This window comes from Dermacentor variabilis, chromosome 1 (assembly GCF_050947875.1).
Source record: "Dermacentor variabilis isolate Ectoservices chromosome 1, ASM5094787v1, whole genome shotgun sequence".
Taxonomy (NCBI): Eukaryota; Metazoa; Arthropoda; class Arachnida; order Ixodida; family Ixodidae; genus Dermacentor; species Dermacentor variabilis.
In genome coordinates this window covers 164,707,922-164,728,242 of record NC_134568.1, presented here as the reverse complement: position 1 = coordinate 164,728,242, position 20,321 = coordinate 164,707,922, and the positions used below count along the sequence as shown (strand labels likewise).

General features: G+C 46.2%; 1 protein-coding gene across 7 annotated transcripts in view; it reads right to left on the bottom strand.

Annotated features, from left to right (window-relative positions):
- The window catches only part of LOC142587692 (uncharacterized), an 868,078-nt gene that overhangs the window by 757,030 nt on the left and 90,727 nt on the right, over positions 1-20,321 (bottom strand). For all 7 annotated transcript variants that reach the window (XM_075698874.1, XM_075698889.1, XM_075698898.1 and 4 more), the window contains exon 2: positions 15,807-16,137. In XM_075698874.1, coding sequence (XP_075554989.1) covers positions 15,807-15,900 — 94 coding nt within the window. In that variant the 5' untranslated portion in view covers positions 15,901-16,137. The remainder of the gene's footprint in view (positions 1-15,806; positions 16,138-20,321) is intronic.

Sequence of the window (20,321 nt, the reverse complement as noted above, 5' to 3'; positions counted from 1 at the left end):
AGCTGTGTCGCTTACAGTGTTGTCACAGATAAGTGTGAAGTCAATGTATTCTGCATGTTTTTTTTTTCATTTTTATTGTTCCAAGCATATGAATATTTTCTTTTTTTCGGAGCACCTGTCCTTATGTCTTTACTAGGAGGTCGCATTTCAAATTCCGTGTAAGCTATCACTGTTCATACGACATTCTACTTTTCTCACTGCAAGAGGAAAACTTTGGATGAAGCGATTCATAGCTGCCATTGAATGTGACCTTGAAGTAATGTAAGGTTAATTTGGCTGCAGGGGGAAAGACAATAAATTTGAGGCAAGAAACAAAGCTAAGAACAGGTGCATTTTCTTTGTTGAATAATGAGATATCACATTTAAACTGTTTCCTTTACATAAGCCAGTGAAGCTTAACGCTGTTAATAGCCAATGTGCTAATATGTCGCTATTCTAATTTGAGTAGTCGTTTGTGCTACCTGCATGAGCTGATCAATATTTTCTGAATTTCAGAGGCGGCTAGGAACGACCAAAGGTGAGCTAATATGCTGTCACACACTATCAAAACAGTGGCAGACCGGCTGAAGAAACTGCTGTTTGAGTGTCACCAGCGACTCAAAGGTAAATGTGATGCATTTTATAACCTTAACTACGTATAATTCTTGTTGTGTTTTTTGGCATATATGAAAGTGAGCTATACTTGAATTTATTGGTGGTTACCCTCTAGCTTTTTAATTTACTAATAAATATAAGTCTGAGCTCTAGCTTGCCAAATTACAATGTTTAAATGCTGTCAACTTCAGGAAAGGAGGTTTTATGTTGTCCTATTTGTCAGTAAAGAAAATGCCCTTTCCCTTTTAAGATCTACAATATACAATGTGAATTTTACATCAGAACAATGATGATAGTGTTGTTTGTCATTCTTTGTGCTGACGAGAGACATTTTTTTTGTAGGTGTATACCATGGAGTTCTTGTCACGTTCTTATACCAATAATAGATAGCTGTCAAGTCAGTAATTATGCTACGGAGCCTGAATTCTTTGTGTATTAATTCAGAAATAATAATTAATACGTTACCTTTTAGTGTCACAGCTCAAAACATGCGTCAAGTGCATGTAATGTAACACCCCCTGAAATGGATGCCTTTAAGGAAATAAACTGAACTGAAGTGTATTACGGTTTCGGACGTGAAACAGAAGTCTATTCATGTTTCGAAAACTCGATGCGGCAATCTAATGGTACCAGATACAACTGACGCATACATACACACTATGACCATGCTGCGAAGACAAATTCAACACTCAACAGCATAACAGAAGAGAGAGTCCTCCTGCATTTAAAAAAGAAGCGCGCAATTGGAAGGGCAAATTTGACTTTTAGTGACAAGGTCATTACATCACCGCCAACTACTGCACTGAGCCAACTGCCTCGTGCTTGAGTTGTTTATGACACCGCACTAATTCAAGTCTAAAATAGTGCTCCACTTGAAGCGTATTTTCAACTAGTTGCATAAAATGGGATGTAATAATTATTTGTGTTGCTCAAGAAATTGAGGCTCCATGTCAAAAGTGTGGGGTCGCCAACTACCTAAAAAGCACAAAAGTGGGGCACAAAAACTTTTTTTGTCAGTACTCGCTTAATGAATTTCTCCTATAGGTGCATTGATTGATGTTAAAAGAGAGCAATAATTTCGATGCACAATTTGTTTTAAACTGTTCATATCTTCTTTTAATTCGTGCAGAATACTAGAAAGCATTGAGCCCGCCAATGCCTGTGTAAGCAGCTGCAGCTTTCCCCGAGATGGCACGAAGAAGGAAGTTCCGTAGCTGTGATCTCATCGACCAGCTTTCTCATAGGAGTCCCGGTTGTCCGTAGAATATTTCAGCAAAGTATTCCAGGGTGAAAATCAAGCCTTTCCGGTTAGTAGAATGGTGGGCCTCCTCATAAAAGACATGGCTCCAGAGCCCACAACGAGCTTGTTATGGTATGCCAACCACATTTCAGTTGTATATACAATTGGTAGCTTTTGAAGGCACCACAAATCAGTTTTGCGTGTGTGTATGTGTAGTTTGACAATAATATAGTTTTTGCAGTCATGATTTAGGCAAGATAAGTCTTTTAGAACATTGGTTACAGGAAAATATATTCAAGAGACCATTGTGAATGCGCCTTTGCTGCCTTTTAAGTTTGAAACTTCGTGCAAGTCCTAGCCTGTTCTTTCTCTGCACTGTTTGCTTTATTTGAAACGAGTTTACTATATTTAGTGATGCTCTAAAGAAAGAAACCTAATTGGTCCCTGCACCCGATTAATAAACATTTGAATTACCACTTTAAGGGAGACAATATTAATTTTTGTTGCATTGATAATTAAGATTTCTAAGTTCTCTGTAAAGAAGTTGCATTTACTAAGGATCCACTGTATTAATTAGTCATATTCATAGGAACCATACTGAATCACATTTGTATTTACGAAATAAACTGCTTTTTTATTGCTTCCTTAAGCATCTATGAGCCATTATGCAAGGCTGTGTGTGTAGAGACAGGAAACAGCCTTTCTGCATGCTGTCTTATCTTACATAAAATGCACTCTCCGCACATTTGCACTCAGTTCCGCTGCCATTAGTACTGTTAAAAAATTGTAATTTAGTTTTATTTATTTAGTTATTTTATCTTTATTTTGACCTCGATCAGTGACCTGCTTCTTTTTTAACAATGCTTTTACCTGAGCAGACGGTATTTCGTCGAATTCTTGACTACATTTGCCATTAGTACTGCATGCAACCGTATAGAGTGCAGTTTACCTGAATTGATGTGGCATTTATTGGCTATATTCGGTCGTGGAAATGACATAGGTGGTTTTTGGATATGGATCCATGCATTTTAATCCAGTGCAAGTGTACTGGCACATAATATTCACATACAGTGCAACCTACTCATGGCCTGTTGAACAAGAGAAATAGAATCGTAGATTTGTTGCAATATTTCAGACAGAAGCGCTTATTAAGTGCACTGCTACAGCCGGCGTGCGTGGTATAGTGTGCTAGTACTGATCCACTAGTATCACAAAACAATGGTCCCTTCTGACTCTGAAAATGTAGAACTATTTACAGGCATGGTGCTCAAACGTTGAGAATGGCTGAACAAAATGGGTGGACTGCAATGCGTTATTTGCACTCAGTGTGTGCTTAGGCTGAATTACACTTGTTTAAGCTGTATCTTAAATAGCTAAAAATAATGAAAAGGCATAATGAAAAGTCGCCTTTTTTGCCGCACATGCGTGGCGGCAGACGTCATACTTTGTATGAAAACCTCCAATAGTATTTCATTACCAACTTCGGTACACATTAAAGTTGGTTAGTGCTGAAGCTATTTGATCGCTGGAAATGCTTATACTTGCATGAGCTTAGGTAAGAACTGTTGTCTTGTAGTTTAGAAGGAAGGTGTGGGAGAAACATACATATACCACAAGTACATTTCTTTATGAACGTTGGAATAACTATTTTGGTACTGGGGCTATGTATCGACAAAAAGTATTTTGTTGCACTGTATTTATTACTTCTTTAAATGATTATCAATTTGATATTTGCACAATATTACAGTGGAATGAAATCAAGGGCTTGAATACAGCTCATCTGGTTGGGAATTAACTTGGCGCAAGAAAGGCACTGAGCACAGTAAAAGTCAAAATTTTACTGTGGTAGTTGCCTTTCTTGTGCTTTCGTAGGGACATGCAAAATAAGAATTCAACTTTCCAGGATCATAAGCATGGTAAGTAAAGCTAACTATAGCACCTACGAAGCTGAAACAAGCCTGGGAATTCAATGTCTACACTGCATCTACAGCATTGATTCCCAACATTTGGAGGGAGCATTAGCAGAACTACCAGCTGGCTTGTCAACAAAGGTCTAGTTCTAGAGTACAGCTTACAAAAGACGGCCACTAACTGTGGTCTTAGCTAGATCAAGCTGGAAGGTAGATGTCTACTAGCTGGCTGCGTGCTTCCTGGGAGCTAGTACTTAGACCATAGATGGTGCTTCAGGGTTGGGTTAGCGGACGCATCGCTGTACATATGCCTCCGCACGTTAGGACGGATGTTGTATGGCAGGCGGCACACGCCTTACAGGATGTGACTCCTCCTGAGCAACACATTCACGAGGTCATCGTCAGGTCAGGAAACAAAATAAACAACATTTGTATTCATTATGGGTCCCTTACAGACCTGTACTTAACGAATTACATGTAGTGAATTGCTTGTAATCAATTACGCTTTTTGGCAATTTGCAATTATTAATTTGTTTACGTGGTAACGCTCGCTGTAATTCCAGTACTTTTTTCAGTAACCAATTACAGTTAAACCTCGATATAACAAACTTCAATATAACAAAATTCTTGATATAACGAACTATTTAACTTTTCATAACCTCTTGATCATAGAACATGCATTTAGAATCTCAATACAACGAAGTGTGTTTATACGCGATTTCAATATAATGAAATTTCACTGCCGCCGCAATAGAATACCGAGACAATAAATTGAAACTTCTGCGAACACAGATGGTCAAATGATTGAATTACAAGCGGCTGCTTACGAACGCACCTCTCAAATCGTGCGCCACGCGACAAGAGTGAAGGCCGAAGAGGATCAGCGTTATGTTCCGTGTAAAGTTCAAGTGCGATAAAGTCCTATCGCGCCCTGCGCACTGTGTGCTTTAGGTGCGAGTGAAAGCGTGCGAGGGTGAGGTAAGAAATATGGTGGCTTCAAGAGTGCCTCCTCCCCGCGCAAGCAAAAGGAAAGAGGGGAGGGGAGCGAGTTCGCGCTAATGCGATCAAGCGCGCGCGAGTGTAGGACGGGGAGGGGATAAGTTGGCGCGTGTTTCAGCAGTGGTTGCGCATGGCTGTAAGCGCGGCTCAGCGCATACGTAGCCGCGCACCTTGCTTTAGAAGTAATCTGCCGTGTGTGCAAACAGTGGGCGTGCCGAGACGGCGTGGCATCATGTAAGCTGTATTCCCGCGCGTTTATTGGAGGTTGCGTAATCTTGAGTTTCATAGACCCGTTGAAGCAAGAGGCAGACGAAGCATTCGCTCCCCACTGCCGCCGTTTTGCATGATAGCGTCGTCCCAGTGCGGGCAACGCTATCAGCCACGGGGGCGGAGTGGACGCGAAAGTGTGGCTGGCTTCGTTTAATTCGTACCGCCGATATGAAGATATCGTCGACTTGGAATAAAACCGTATAATTCGTGGCCGATTCCCAAATTCAACAAAATGAGTTGTTTTCTCATTCAAATGTGCTTTTTTCGATTGCCCAATAATTCGGAAAATTTTGTGGCCCCTTTCCGCATAAGAAAAATTGATCGGGAACTGTACTTATTTGCATAAAATGTCAAATTTCAATACAACGAAATTTCTATATAACGAAGCAAATTGCCTATTTTACCTACTTTGTTATATCGAGGTTTAACTACATGTAACCAGTTACATTTTTGATGAAACAAGCTATAAAATGTGACGCACAATCTTAAAATAGATTGCACCCTTTGGGACTTACCGTGTCCCACAACACTAATCTTTATCTGTCTTGCACGCCTTTCTTTAACGCTGCACTCTTATACAAATGTACACCCTTTGGGGTGTATATTTGCCACACAACAATAATCGTCACCTGTCTTGCGTTTCTTTAAAAAGGTGCACGCGTTCATACTTTCCTGTCGAGAATGCTCTGTCATGCTGATAAAGCGCATGCCGTTCGTGGCTATAGAAGTACCGGTCTCGCAGCGTTAAAGAAAGAAAATGCAGACAAGGCAGATGATGATTATTGCTAAAAAATTTTGTTCTGGGATTTTACGTGCCAGAACCACGATCTGATTATGAGGCATGCCGTAGTACGGGACTCCGGAAATTTGGACTACCTGGGGTTCTTTAACGCGCACCTAAATGTAAGTACGCGGGTGTTTTCGCATTTCGCCCCCATCGAAATGCGGCCGCCGTGGCCAGGACTCGATCCCACGACCTCGTGCTTAGCAGCCCAACACCATAGCCACTAAGCAACCACGGCGGGTCGACGATTACTGTTGTGTGGCAAGATACGACCTAAAGGGTGTAAATTCGCTTAAGGGTGTGCACTCTCGGTACATCCAGGCCACGAACGACATGCGCGTCATCAGCGTGACATAGCATTCTTGACAGGAAAGTCGCGAGCGCAGAGTTTTCAAGAAATGAAATTCAAGCAAGGCACATGGCGATTATTGCTGTGGGACAAGCCTGATAGGTTGCAACCTTTTTAAGAGCGCAGCTTTAAGCGCTTAAATTTGGAAGGAACGACAGTGTTCAAGGAGGTGAAAACATGTACGTACATGGGTTACCTCCTTCGCACAATAACGTTCTTGTAGCTGCGCCTCAATCACCTAAACGTGGTTGACTCGCAGATTTGCACATCTCTCTTCGAAGTTCGACTTCTGAGTTTTTCTCTCGCAATAAATTTCTATTTCTCTCTTTCTTTGAGCGGTCAGCATAGGTGTTAAGAGCTGTTGCTCACTTCTTCACTTAATGCAGTCCGTGACCTCTCTGATACTGTAAACTCTCATTTGTACAAACGTCGGTTTGACGGATATTTCAGAATAACGAACTTTTAGAAAATACCCGACAGTTTTCCTATGCATTCAATGCAAAAATCTTTCACTTAAACGGATTTCTGAATAGCGAACATTTCAGTTGAGCGAATTTGATCAGTGTACCCGGGCTCATTTTCGAAATCAGTTAAACGAAGTTTTGCGCTCTTCAGAGCTGGCATAGCCGATGCCTGCCGCCCACATATCGCCCCTCCAGCGGTAGCTATGTGCTGTGTGAAAGTGAGCTGGTGACCTGTGCTAAACTATCTGATCTGGAAATTGCTTCCAGTGTTTGTCCCGAAGAGGAAAAGTGCGACGAGGAAGACGCAATGGCAGAGGCAGATTGCAGTCCTGTAATTCTAGTCGAGGCTGTAAGACGCCTTGGAAAGTTGCAAGACTTCGTGTTTCAGCAACAAGCTGCGCTAGAGGAAGTGCTAGAAGGGCTTCTTGCGCTTTAAGAGCACCAGAGCAAATGAAAATTACAGATATTTCTTTTTCAAATAAAGATAGGCATCAACGTAACTGTTACGCACTTCGTATATATTGATGTGCATAACTTGATAAGTTACATTTCCCACTTTTGACTCGACGTCTGCTGTGCCCTATGCTCTTACATATTCTAGTGAGTAAGTAGTTTAGTGAACTTTCTGTTAAGTAAACTATTTCCTTGGGTCCCTTGAAGTGCACTCAAGTGAGAGTTCACTGTATAGACAGAAGTCCTTGGACGTTAAACGCATATGTTTCTATCTGTCTGATACCCGGGTGTTTCATTTTAACATTAAGAAAAATTTAAGAACAGCCTTTGTCAAATGCACAAAACTGCTTATTAATTTGGATCACTCGAGTAGGAGCACCTTATTTAGAAAAAAAAATGTACAATGCACTAATTAGCAACATTTCACTAATCAACTTTTTAAACTAATTACTTGTAGCGGCGCGATTATCACCTCCAAAGCAGGCGAAGATGGGCTCACGTGCAGGTAGCGCGAGAATAGAACGCCCTAGCGCGCTCGACCTGAGCGGCCGCTCCCGAGAACCCGCTGCACATTGGCTCGCCGGCCTAAGTAAACCGTGGCTACGGCGACTACCTCTTCACGCCGCCGCCTCCCCAAGCCATACCAGCGTCAGCGCACCGACTCTACCAAGGCGGTGACGTGGCCTCACGCGGTCCGTCAGACGTCCCGCGGCTGTAGGGGGTCCGGGAATTTCATATCGGCATGCCGGACGTTTGGTTCATCCAGCTGGACAGCGATTTCCTTCTCAACAAGGTTCCAGGCTCCGGCTGCGTTCCAGGCTCCGGCTGTAATCGCCCGGCCCCGACTTCTACGTGGACTTGCGGGCAGCCGTCCTTGCGCACTACGTCGCCTCGAGCGCTCACTCATAACAGCTCTTGCCATTTGAACCGTCGCGTCATTCCGCGTTTTGTCGGCCCACATCGCCAACATCCATCCTTGCCGATCGTCGGCACGCGCCCGCCCCAGCATCAAACCTCTACTCGGTCAGTGAGCTTTGCCGCTGTGAGCTTCAGAAGAATAATGAACAAAAAACTTAATGATGAATGTTTCATTATGTGCCTTGAGGGAAGTTGTTTAAAAGGCGAATTTGAAGGCAGCCACATTTTAATACACCCTCATTTTTTAACGACCTTGAAAAACACATCTAATTCGAAATATTTATCATCAAATTTCAACGGTAAATCAAGGCAATATCGAAACCGAGCGCCGCGAAAGCGCAGAAAAGGCGGCCGTGCTATCATGTCAAACTGATACGCCGCGTGACGACAAGCGCGAGGAAGTTAGAAACTGAACGTCTCGGCCAGTCGCGGCACCTACTGATATGGCACGCTTTGCCTACCAATCATGTGCTGCTATATGTCGGGTCAGGATCCGCCGCAACTATTGGCAGCGAGGAGTTACGGAGTCGCCATCTATCGGAAGCGCCTCGCTGGCGTAGTATGAGGGATCACGTGGCGCGCTCCTCATAGGTTTTGCTGTCAGCGCTCACTGAAAACACCACGCGCGAGCTCTCCCGGATATTTCTGTAAGTATTTTCGAAACGAGAGAAGTTTTTTACTGTCTAAATAATAATCTTGGGCAAACTGAAAGCACAGAATCGTTTACAGACGCTATGTCTCTTTACCGAATACGTACAGTGAACGCCACTGTGCCCGGTCGCAGCGATGGAGTCTCCCGAACCGGCTTCTTGCGTGAAAGGTAGGTAAACGCTGAGAACAAACTATGTGAAATATGTTCTTATAGTGTTTTTATAACTAAATGGAGCGTAATAGAATGAAGCCTCAATGCAGCGATCGCACAGATTCGCAGCGACCGACTGCGCGTCTGCATGCTTGTCCGCGTACTGTTTCGCTTTCACCGCGTGCGTGTTTTCGCGCCGTGTCATAAGCTTTAGGCGGCAGAATATGAGCATTTGACAGCATACAAGCCACCATTGCTGCGTGGGCGCTATCAGAGCTATTCAAAAATAATTTCATTGCAGAGGCTTCGACGCCTACGGGGACTGTGATGTGCCGTCGCGACGATTCAATGTTTTTTTCTTCTAAATTCTTGGACGTTTCAATATTATTTCTCGAGTTGCGCCGCACTGTATGTTTATCGGTGTTCTCAGCGTGCGATTTCCCGCTGCTTCTTTCTTTCTAATCCAGTGCGTTAATCCATAACACAAACATGGCCACATGCCCTTCTTTTTTAATGTCCTTCTTACCGCTCCCTTTCCATTCCAGTGAACTTGCCAGTATCTATAACATCGATAAGTTCATAGACCAAACCGTCATGACATTAGTCGGGCAGCGGACTCGGGCGAGCGTCTCAGTGCGCGTTTTCCGAACATCGCAGACCCGGCGCCGTATCAGAAATCTTCCTCGCGTCTGTGCTTGCTGCATACCCGAGTTGTAGCCGATGAATGTTTGCCGGTTTTATGTTTCGCGAGCCAAGCTTCACGCAGCTTCTTGTCCTGCGCTTACGTGTGAATAAGGCTGACACCGGGCTCCGTTGCGTAAGTCCGCCACTGCGGCACCGAGCAGTAGCCTACCATGTTGCGCGCCTTCAAAGGCGGCCACTACCTATGGAAGTGCGTTCAAGCGTTGTAAAGGAGACAGTCGAAGCGGGAAAATCTCGCCACTAAATGAGGACCGCAGCGTACGAGGGAATTTAAACTCTCGTTTTCAGCTCGCTTCGGCGCTCCCGAAGCAGCCGACGCGGCCGCTATGTTCACGTGATCCATAATAGAACGTCACGCCGACGGTGGCGCCAGCTTTTCCAGTGGTGGAGCTCGAGGCCAATACTGTCATTCAAACATTGACTTTACGGGGCGTTGCCGTCTGACACGCAGCGGGACGCGCTCAGTCTCGACAGAGCCCGGATTTGTCCTTCAAGGGCCCCTGAAACGGTTCGGACAAATTTTGTAGACGCGTAGGGTACAGCTTAAGTAGAACATTCACATCACAATTTAAGTGAAGCGTTACGTACTAATGGAGCTACAAGCGATTGCAAGTTACCCTCCTCCCTAGCCATGCTTTTCATCCTCAACTCGTTCGCCGAGCGATCGGGGCTAAGCTCCGCCTTCACTGGTTGTGCATCACGATGCGATATCACATCGTCCACTTCCGGTTGTTTTGGAGCCCGCCCTCGCCCGCGAGAAACCTCTCGGCTAGCCGCTTGGCCGTCGACCCCAAGCGAGAGCTATCGAAGCAGCGTGCATTGCGAGCATTCTGTCGTAGCGCCGAACGTGTCTGGCATTCCGGTAATCACACACTACCTGAATATTTCGACGGAACTGTGGAGGCATAAACTCAAGCTGATAAAGGAACTTTAGCGTGAGCTAGCGAACGTGAGCTGCCTGATCGGTCTCCACGGTCCAGCCACCCGTTGGCGCAGAGCTTAACCAGCCAAAGAAAGAGCTAATATTGCTCTAACCAAGTGTAAAACATTTTAAACATTTACAAAAACTCCGCGTTAACGATTACACTCCTGCGAAAAATTTACGCCAGCAGCAAAGAAGAATACATTTTGTTACTGCTACTGTGTGTGGTTGAGCTCTATGCCACCAGGTGGCTGCACCATGCAGACCATTCACATTTGCGCTTCTGTTCATCCCCTGAAACGACACGCAAGGGCACACGGCCAGCCCCTGTCCCCTTGCGCTTGCGTTTACCCTAATACCGGACTCGCGAAACGCTATTGCGTTAGTAACCTTACGGTGTAAAGTGACGGCCGCGATCGCACAAATCCTGGCGCCGATCGGATAGCGGCAGTCCGATGCGCTGCAGCCAGTCCGCTCGTCTACTGGCTTGCAGAGGGACACGATGTCGCAGCTTGACGTATTGCCAGTCGCTACGTTTGCATTGACAACGCAACAAAGTCGAATCATAGCGCTCGCGAAAAGACAAATCGACACTGACGGCGGAGCTCTCGTCAAAGACGGAGCACGTTGTAACACACGCAGACGACACTTGCTGTGTGCCAGAAGTGCTTAAGTGTACTGAAAAATTGTTCTTGTGCATTCTCTTTATGTTACTGTCTTTTTATAAAAACAAATTAACATTCTAACTTTTACGAACATCATTTGTTTACCATAAAGTTGTAAAAATTATCGATCACGCGCCTTGATCAGCCAATCGGATAGCTCACCCCACTGACGTCATATGGATGATTTTGGTCATATGGGTAGGGGCGGCTCAAAATTCCGCCGAGCAGTGTGCAGCGATTGGCAGCGATATGCATATTTAAAACCTTATAATAAATTACACGCTTTACGCGGAGCACTTAGATGTGTCAATTAGTGATCAGAAGGACCTACTCTAACGACTCAGTACGTTTGTAGAAAATCGTCAAAATCGTTTCAGGGTCCCTTTCAATTTCGATGACGAATATCTCGCATTACGAGCTTTTCATTGGATTTCTAAGAAAAATTGGTAGGCCATAAATTGTGGCGCCCTACAAGTTTTCGATATAAACAACTGCCCTGAAGTTAATAATAAAATAGTTAATTAATTTTTTTAGAATAGACTTTTCAGAGTAAAGCAGCAGCAAAGTAGTTCAGCCTTGCGCAGAGCTCGCATGCGAACACGACAGGTGTTTCACAGTCACAGTTAAAAAAAATGTGTATTATTATTTAAAAAAAACACCCTGCATAGACGTACCCGCGGATAGTTAAAACAATATATCTGAAGGAGGTTGAAACGCAACACTAGACGATGCAATCTCTGTCGGTGCTTCGCCCTTCTGCACTCTTAAACAAATGTACACCTTTTGGGGTCTATATCTGCCACACAAAAGTAATCGCCATCTGTCTTGCTTGCGTTTCCTTTCTTGCAAACGCTGTGCTCGCTACTTTCCTATCGAGAATGCCCTGTCACGATGATAGCGCAGAGTTTTATAATAGGGGCCCCAAACGTATTGGGGCCCCAAAGAAATAGCGGCGAAGCCACTGCGCATGCGCGAGACGCAAACTGCGTTTGGGTTTTGCGTCGGGCACGCTATTCAGTGCCTCCTCTGCTAGATGCCCGCCGCTATGGTGGTGACCATAGTGTGGTGGCTCTAGCCACCATAACCATACCGCCGCGTCGCTCGCTTTCCCTTAGTTCAGCATAAATTCCGTGAGGCGGCGCTCGTTGCCTTTTCAACTTCCGGTGGCGGCGGCAGCGGCGGCCGAATGCTTCCGCCGGCGCGTTCGTAGAGCCACGGCCGCTCGATGAAAGCGTGGTAGAGCCGATATGCGTGGGCTTCTGTTAACGAGCGTTCTTGCGGGCCTCCGAGACGGTGACAGATGCCATGGTAATCTCAGAGGCTGCAGCACGTGATCTAAGTTGCAGGCGTTTGCCATGACAGGCGCTCGTTGCCTTTTCGCGGAGACGAGAAAACGGAGAGGGCACGGAACCGAGTTTACCGGACAACGCAGCAGGCATCTTGTAAAGGAAGTAGTGCGCTATTTCACTGATTTAGCGGGTGCCCCTAAAATTGCCCCAAAAGATTTCTGTAAACAAACATGGCGGCACCCATCGAAGCGACGGTTCTAACCTAGCACCAAAGTAGGTTCGATTCGTGGTAACGCGTGACGTTCGCAAGCTAGCAGTGTGACTGCGGTTATCGCTTTCTCTCAACTAGCGTGTGTTATGAAGATTGACTCATTAGACGCTGCTGATTCCGAATTCGATTGTGGATTTTATGTCTCGTAGGCCTAACATGACTTAGCTTGTCTGGTGAAGGCACGAAAAGTTGGTTACTCAAAACTAACCGTAACCATTTGTTTGCTGCTTTCAGAATAACATCTAAATTGTAATTAAACGCGAATACACGAAAGTCAAAATTGCTATTCTTATCATGAAATTGTATATTTTATTTAATTATTTCGAATAGCTTTTCTTTGACGCCGCAGTGGCGCTGTCAGCGCAAGACGCTATCCGCAAACGCAAAGCCCTTTTCTAAAGCTATTCACTCCTGCGTGCCCCAACGCTAACACCCGCAAAGCTCTTTGGGGCCCCTATTCTAAAACTCTCTAGTGACTTGGAAGTGCCGGGCTCGCAGCGTTAAAGAAAGGAAATGCGGACAAGGCAGATGACGATTTTCGTTGTGAGGCAAGTCTACACCTCAAAGGGTGCAACTGTTTTAAGAGTGTATTATAGTTATAGAACATTTACGGATATATTATCTCTTTCTTTTTCTGTTTGAGCTTGATCCCTTTTGTTTACCCTGTGTCCCAGCTAACGTTAGTCAAGCTGTTCAAAGAAAAAAAAATTAAACTATCTTGGTGCAAGATATACTCTTAAAAAATGTACACCCCTTTGGGGCTTATCTTGCCCACAACGATAATCGTCATCTGTCTTGCCCACGTTTCCTTTCTTTAACGCTGCGAGCCCGGTACTTCCCAGTCACGAACGGCTTGTGCGTTATCAGTGCGACGCAGCATTCTCGACAGGAAAATAGCGAGCGCCGAGTTTTCAAGAAAGGAAACGCTAGCAAGGCAGATGACGATTATTGTTGTGGGACAAATATACAACCCAAAGGGTGCAACCGTTTCAAGAGTGTACAATTGAAAAATCTACGGTGTTCGGTCGTCAGAGGTTTGACGACCGAAGACCGTAGCTCTTAAAACCGTATATATTGCACCATGTTGTTGAATTTTGTTCTTTGAGCAGCTTGGCTAACGTTATCTGGGCCACCCTATAAATACACAATTGTATAGAAAGCGTGGACTACAGAACGTTGCCTTTTCACATATCTAGGGCTGCTTCGCGTCGCGACAAGGGCATCGTAAACGTTGTCCTGTCATTGTCAAGGTTATCCCAGAAATTGGCAAAAACACACTCAATTGCCCAAGAATAGGGCGGCAGCAAGCGTAACACACCCGGAACGCACGAGGCACACACTTCTCGCTTCTGTTTCGCGACCGCTTGTGTGAGTGCCTCGAAGCGTTGCTTCTGCGACCATCACGCATATGCGTCATAATCATCATCAGCCTATTTTATGTGCACTGCAGGACAAGAAGGCATCTCCCTGCGATCTCCAATTACACCTGTCCTGCGCCAACCGATTCCAACTTTCGCCTGCGAATTTCCTAATTTCATCACCCCACCTAGTTTTATGCCGTCCTCGACTGCGCTTCCCTTCTCTTCGGGTCCACTAACCTCGCATTACGTGGCCTGCCCGGCTCCATTTTATTCTCTTAATGTCAATTAGAATATCGGCTGTTTGCTCTCTCATCCAGACCGCTCCCTTCCTGTCTCTTAAAGTTACGCCTAACATTCTTCGTTCCATCGCTCTTTGCGCGCTCTTTTAACTTGTTCTCGTGCTTCTTTGTCAACCTCCAAGTTTCTGCCTCATATGTTAGCACCGACAGAATGCAGTGATTGTACACCTTTCTTCACAGATCGTGAAAGAAGCCCGCGTAAGTGCCTCGAGTGGCCATTGGCGCGGCAATTTTGCGTGTATTAGCGGGCTTCTTTCACACTCGGAAAAACACTTTAATGCAGCACGTATTGAGGAACAGAAACCTGTATCGGAAGTTTTTCATGTTGCTCTACAATTTTTTCATTCACACTTCTCATCTAGTTGTAACATTTAAGAAGGTGATTAACTAATTAAGACTAATTATGTAGTTAGGCAAAATGCAAAAAATCTGAGTATCTCCAAGCGACGGCAAACAACATTACCTTGGTTATGTCCAGGTACGTGGCATTAGCATATATTTCAATCTTGGTGCACAATAGTTGGGACACCCTGTATATGCATATGCCTTTAATTTCAGCTCATTGTTTACTACACTACACGGGTTTCCAATAACTTGAGGCAAGAACTTATATGCAGACCTTTTCCTCGGCTAATTGTGCCTTGCACCCTCCCATTTGGCGCTGGTATTGTACGTATTCCAACGCTGTGCGCAAGGTACGGCAGAAAAGCAATGGAAGGAGAAAATAATTATTGAACCGGACTCCTAAAAAAATTTTTTTTTTTTTTTGCGGAAGAGGTATACAAGCCGTCTTTAGAAAAAAAAAGGAATAACAAAAAAACAAAAGAGGGAAAATATGAGCAGGTATGTCTTAACTTTCAAATGCATTTATATTTACTGTGATTTAGCTTAGATGATAATTGCGTGGGCGTAACATCCATTTTGCATGCCGTTTTCTTTATGCATAGAAGTTGACACTTAAGGCATAGACTGATTAATTAAAAGCAAACTCGAATTAGCGAATGCTTTATCTAACACACCTGTTGCACTTGCCTGGCTCAAGGTCACTTTACGTAAAGAATCTCCTTCTTTTTTTGTTGGTTATAATTAGTAAGACTTTCCAAGTTGTACTAGTGACTGGATCTTTATAGAACATTCTGTAGGCCAATGCATTAACTATGCAACTTCTCAGCTTAGTACTCCTTTAACCAAGGGACTTCTTTGCAGCAGCACGTGACAGCTGCCCGAGGAGATATTGGTTATGCTTAAAGAGGAAAAAAAAAGCGGCGTGGCTTTAACAGTGGTGTATAAAATATGTGTTCATTTCAATAAACTTCTCATTTGCGAGTCAGCGCCCACCCTGTCGTCTTCGTTTCCGTCTGAGTGTTCTTGCGCTGTGCACAAGATGGGGCTTTAGCAAGTAGAAAAAGTGACCTACATTTGGCGGAACATGTTTCCGTCGCGCATTGGTAAGCATACGGCAGAGCACTCGCACAGAGCGCACAGGAGAGTAAAGCGGGAGTGGGGGCACTTACCGCCGCCAGGCCGCTGGACCAAGTAACCGGAGAGCGGACCAACGTTGCTGACGTTGCTGCCGGCGCAGGCTGCAGTCATGGCGTGCACACTCATGCGCCGAGGAACAGCATGCGGAGCCTGACGCTGCGACCGTGTGGTCCGTGGAGCGCGAATCCCATGACTCGAGGGGCGCTCTTCACCGCTGGGCGCGCTATCTCGCAGCGCGCAGCCCAACTCGCAGGAGGCGGCTTGACTCGCTCGCACTTGGAGCTGGGCCCCTTGTCAGCCCACGCCGCAGCCGCGCCACTACTGCCTACCTCAGCCGGAGTTGGCTTGCCGAAAGGACTTGCGCTGTGCATACAAAAAAGAAAAGAAAATGAGTGCGAGGCACGGCGCTGAGCTTTTGTGGCCATGAATATACTAAGATAAACCACGCTAAGAAGTTGTCTATTCGAGTGAGGTGTACGAAAATTAACTTTTATTTCATAGCTCTTCATAATTGCGTTTCAGAGCAAATGCGGGGCTCCAACACAGACTGCGTTGCTGGCTGTTTGATACCGACCACGCGGCAGTCGGTCATCACCACCGCCGCACAAGAAGCGTTGCAGAACTGCCCTAACAGCTTCGCTGTAACAATAAATAATACATGTGGTCAACACAGCTACTCGGGCCATTTCGTTCAGCATTGCAAGCGTGTAAATGTGCCTAAGGGACAAGGACCCCCAAAGGAAGTGCTACGTGTGTCTTGTACTTCCTTTCATCCTTGTCTAGATCTTAGGCGTCATTTACACGCTTGCAAAATAATATATATTCCTTCAGAAGGACGCCATCCTTCAAAACTCACAAATAGTCGGCTCGCATTTTTCTTACTATTGCACAGTGCCCGTACGCTTGCATTGCATTTCACATCTACATCGGGACTGTTCTGAGACATGCAGCCCAGTGCTGAAACAATCAACGCGTCTGCGCGCCATGGACGATCAGCGCCGCTCCACGCTGTCGATGTCTAACCACCTTAGCTGGGCAGCGCAGACGTCCGCCGTGGCGCGCTGGATTTTTGACGCTGAGTGACACGTCTGCCAGTGACATCTGCTCGAAGGCGTGGTTTCGCGCGCTCCTCAGCCTCCGAGTTTCGGTCTCGCGCACGCACAGAGAGCCCCAATTCACTGAACTACAACTGTGAGGGAAATCACAATTTCCCAGGTCTAAACGCCGATTTGGTATGTACGGACAGCTCGCTTCGACTTTCCCATTGCGATGAGTCGCCTGAGACTAATAGCTAAAAATTAATGAGGCGACTTTAGGTAATTGGCTCAATAATTACACCGTCTCACTCATCCTCTGATGTCCACCACCAGTTACATCACGACTTCGAAAAAACAACAACATATTTTCATCTGGAAAAGCGTACCTTTAAATATTGCTTACAGTCTTCGTCGAAACACTCATGCCCTGTGTATTGTTACGTTTCGCCTATGACGCGCGGTATAGCCGGCGCGGATGCAACGGACGCCGGGGCTTCGTTCAAAGCGGCGGACATTTTGGCCCGTTCAGCGCTGCCGCAACGCCTCCCCGCCAAGCGCGTCCAGGCATGTTTCAATGCCACGTGTGTGCGTGTGTGTGTGTGTGCATGTTGGTGCCCACGCTTGTCAAAGCGCGGCAGCCGGGGAGAGGAGCTCCCCAACTGTGAAGCGAGGAGGTCTGTTCGGCGCCGGCCCGGCGGATGCGTCACCTTCTAGTCTCAACGTGCCCGAGCGGCGCCGTCACGTGCGCCCCATCCAGAGCCGTTCCTTCTTGCCCTCAACTCCGAGAGTATAAAAGCAGCTGCCCCCGGACGCCAAGAGGGAGGCTCCGAATTCTTCCGTCGAGTAACGTGCTCTCCCGTCTCTCCACTTCGGTCGACCTGACCGGCCGCTCTTTTGCGATGCTAGAATAAACAAGTTGTTCTGTTAGCAGTCGACTCATGCTTCGCCAGGACCTTCGGATGCTTCCAGTTGTGCCCCAGGCCGCCAGGCCAACGCTACCCTTGGGGCTTGCGACCCCAGATGCAACAGTATACACAGTGTTTCAGCGTACATTTTCAAAAATTTTTAAGGATTGCCTGTGGCAGACGACACAATTCTAGTCCATGAGCTGGTCTACTCGAAGAGGCGGACATTACTTGCATAAAAAATTGAAATGCATAATCCACGAATTAACAAAAATCCACAAATTAAGTTTTTAACTAATTACATTATGACACATCTTGCAATTTACAAAAAATATAGCAGGGGTGTTCGCAAGGTGGCTCCACTTGAAGATAATTGTGTGGATTACATCGTTTGCTGAAGTGTTGGCTGAAACATCCGGTGTAACTATAACGACGGCAGGGATTGGATCGGATCGGAAAACGACGACAGGGCGACAACGGCGACGAAACGGAGACTCCAAAATTATGAAAGGGCAAATCTATGCTTGTGGCACCTCAGTGGAACGTCAGGCAACGTCGAAATGAGGTTGACAGAAAGACCCTACGTGTGACGTACCACACGTGATATGCCTAATCTGCAAGCTAACACGGCGCCTATCTCACAACATCACAATGTTTTACACAAATTTGCAAAAGGGCTGGAAGAGTCCCAGCGTCAGGCATTTGTCTTTCTTTTTCTAGTGAAAACATCGTTAGGTAGCTACCAAGAGCTAGAAACATTTTTCCTTCGAAAAAGTGTGCTTCTCAAAGTCAAGCTTCGTCATCTTGATGAAAACGCAGGAACATTTCATCTCATTTGCGCCGGCACTCAGTTCCACTCGTAGCCTACAACACCGCCTTGCATAATCGACCGGTGCAGCTAGCTCATGTAGCTTAGCGAGATCGTTCTAGCGGCAACGAAATCCAGTCGGCAACACAGCACCTAAGCTGAAGGCGTCGGACGAACGCGCGTACCTGCTGGATTTCATAACATTCGCATGTATCGTATGTAGTAGACGAGCTTCTGAAAGCTGAGGGGAGCGATAAATGTTGTCGGCAAATCGGTGACGAGCTAGAGAAAGAGTGCAGCGCCGAAGCGGGGCAGAGCGGCAACGCCGACGAGCTGAATTGGACAGAGCGTTGTTGCAGGCCCAGTGTATCGCCTGGATGCTCACAGAGTGCGCCTGCGACATATCCCTTTCTGTCGTGATTCTTCTATGGCTACCATATCATGCCAGCAGACAATGAGGCCAAGAAATACATAACGGAAATTAACAGTTTCTAATTTTGAAATAAATTGATTACGAATGAGGGTTAATTAAATATGCAATAGACTTCATATTATTTCCTATTGTAAAGAATAATAGAAAGGAAATATGAATAAACGACAACTTGCCAGCGGTAGGCACCTAACAGACAACCTTTGCATGCCGCGTGTGATGCTCTGCATATGGAGCTGCGGCGACAACGTTCCCGCCGTGTGCTGTTGCGGGTACTTGTGCACGTGTATTGTTAGGGTTGGCGTCGGACACCACGGGCGACACGTCATCCCCCTACCCTCTACTTGGTCGGAGCCCACGGGCGACAGGTCATTCACCCTACCTACTACTAGGCCGGAGCCCACGGGCGACAGGTCGTTCCCCCTACTCTCTACTTGGTCGGAGCCTACGGGCGACAGGTCAATCACCCTACCTTCTACTACGCCGGAGCCCACGGGTGACAGGTCGTTCCCCCTACCTTCTACTAGGCCGGAGCCCACGGGCGACAGGTCATTCACCCGACCTTCTCCCGGATTCGTCGAAAAGAGGATCGACTTCTCCTTACCGTGCTCGGTAATGCAGGAGGAGGGGCCCTCTCTCTGTGCCTGGCACGTGTCATCGACGGAAGCAAGATCCCGCCCACACTTGTAGACAGCCTATTTAAGGGCTCCGAAATGTACTTTTGAGATACTTCATACTTCATGCTTTTCTTATTTTCTTTCAACTACCTTTGAATAAACCGTGCAAGTTTCGCACTAGCAAATCGTCTCGCCCTTGCTCGGTCGCCATGGTCTACCGGATGCCTGCAGCCCGCCTACAACGCCACGCTACCCAATAAGTAATGTCGGTCGAGCTTCGGTAGGCAGGAGTCGCTACTTCTCGGCAGCAGTACGGTACGCTACCCTGGAGTACGCAACAAACTGGCTGGCAGCGATTGGGATACGGAATCCTGGAGACCCCAACTTGGACGACAACTACAAGATCGTAGCCTCTTCGTCCTGGCAACAATGTTCGGAAGGAAGGTGCCTGGATCATGACTGCATATGGTGAGTGCACGGCTTTTCTTCACTGAGATATCACTTGGCTTTTACGTATTTTTTTGGAAAGGACATTGCAGTGATTTTTCTTTAAACCGTTGACGGAAGTTTGAGTACGTCAAGGTTGTATAGAGTGAAGGTTTAGCAGCACTAAGGGCAGCCATGAACTTGAAGGCACCAAAGAAGCCGGAATTGTTGAGCTTGGCCAAAGAGTTGGGCCTCCAAATTGCCGAATCAAAGAGAAAGCTGGAGATCATTGAGGCGATCGAAGCGACCGGGGCAGACGACGAG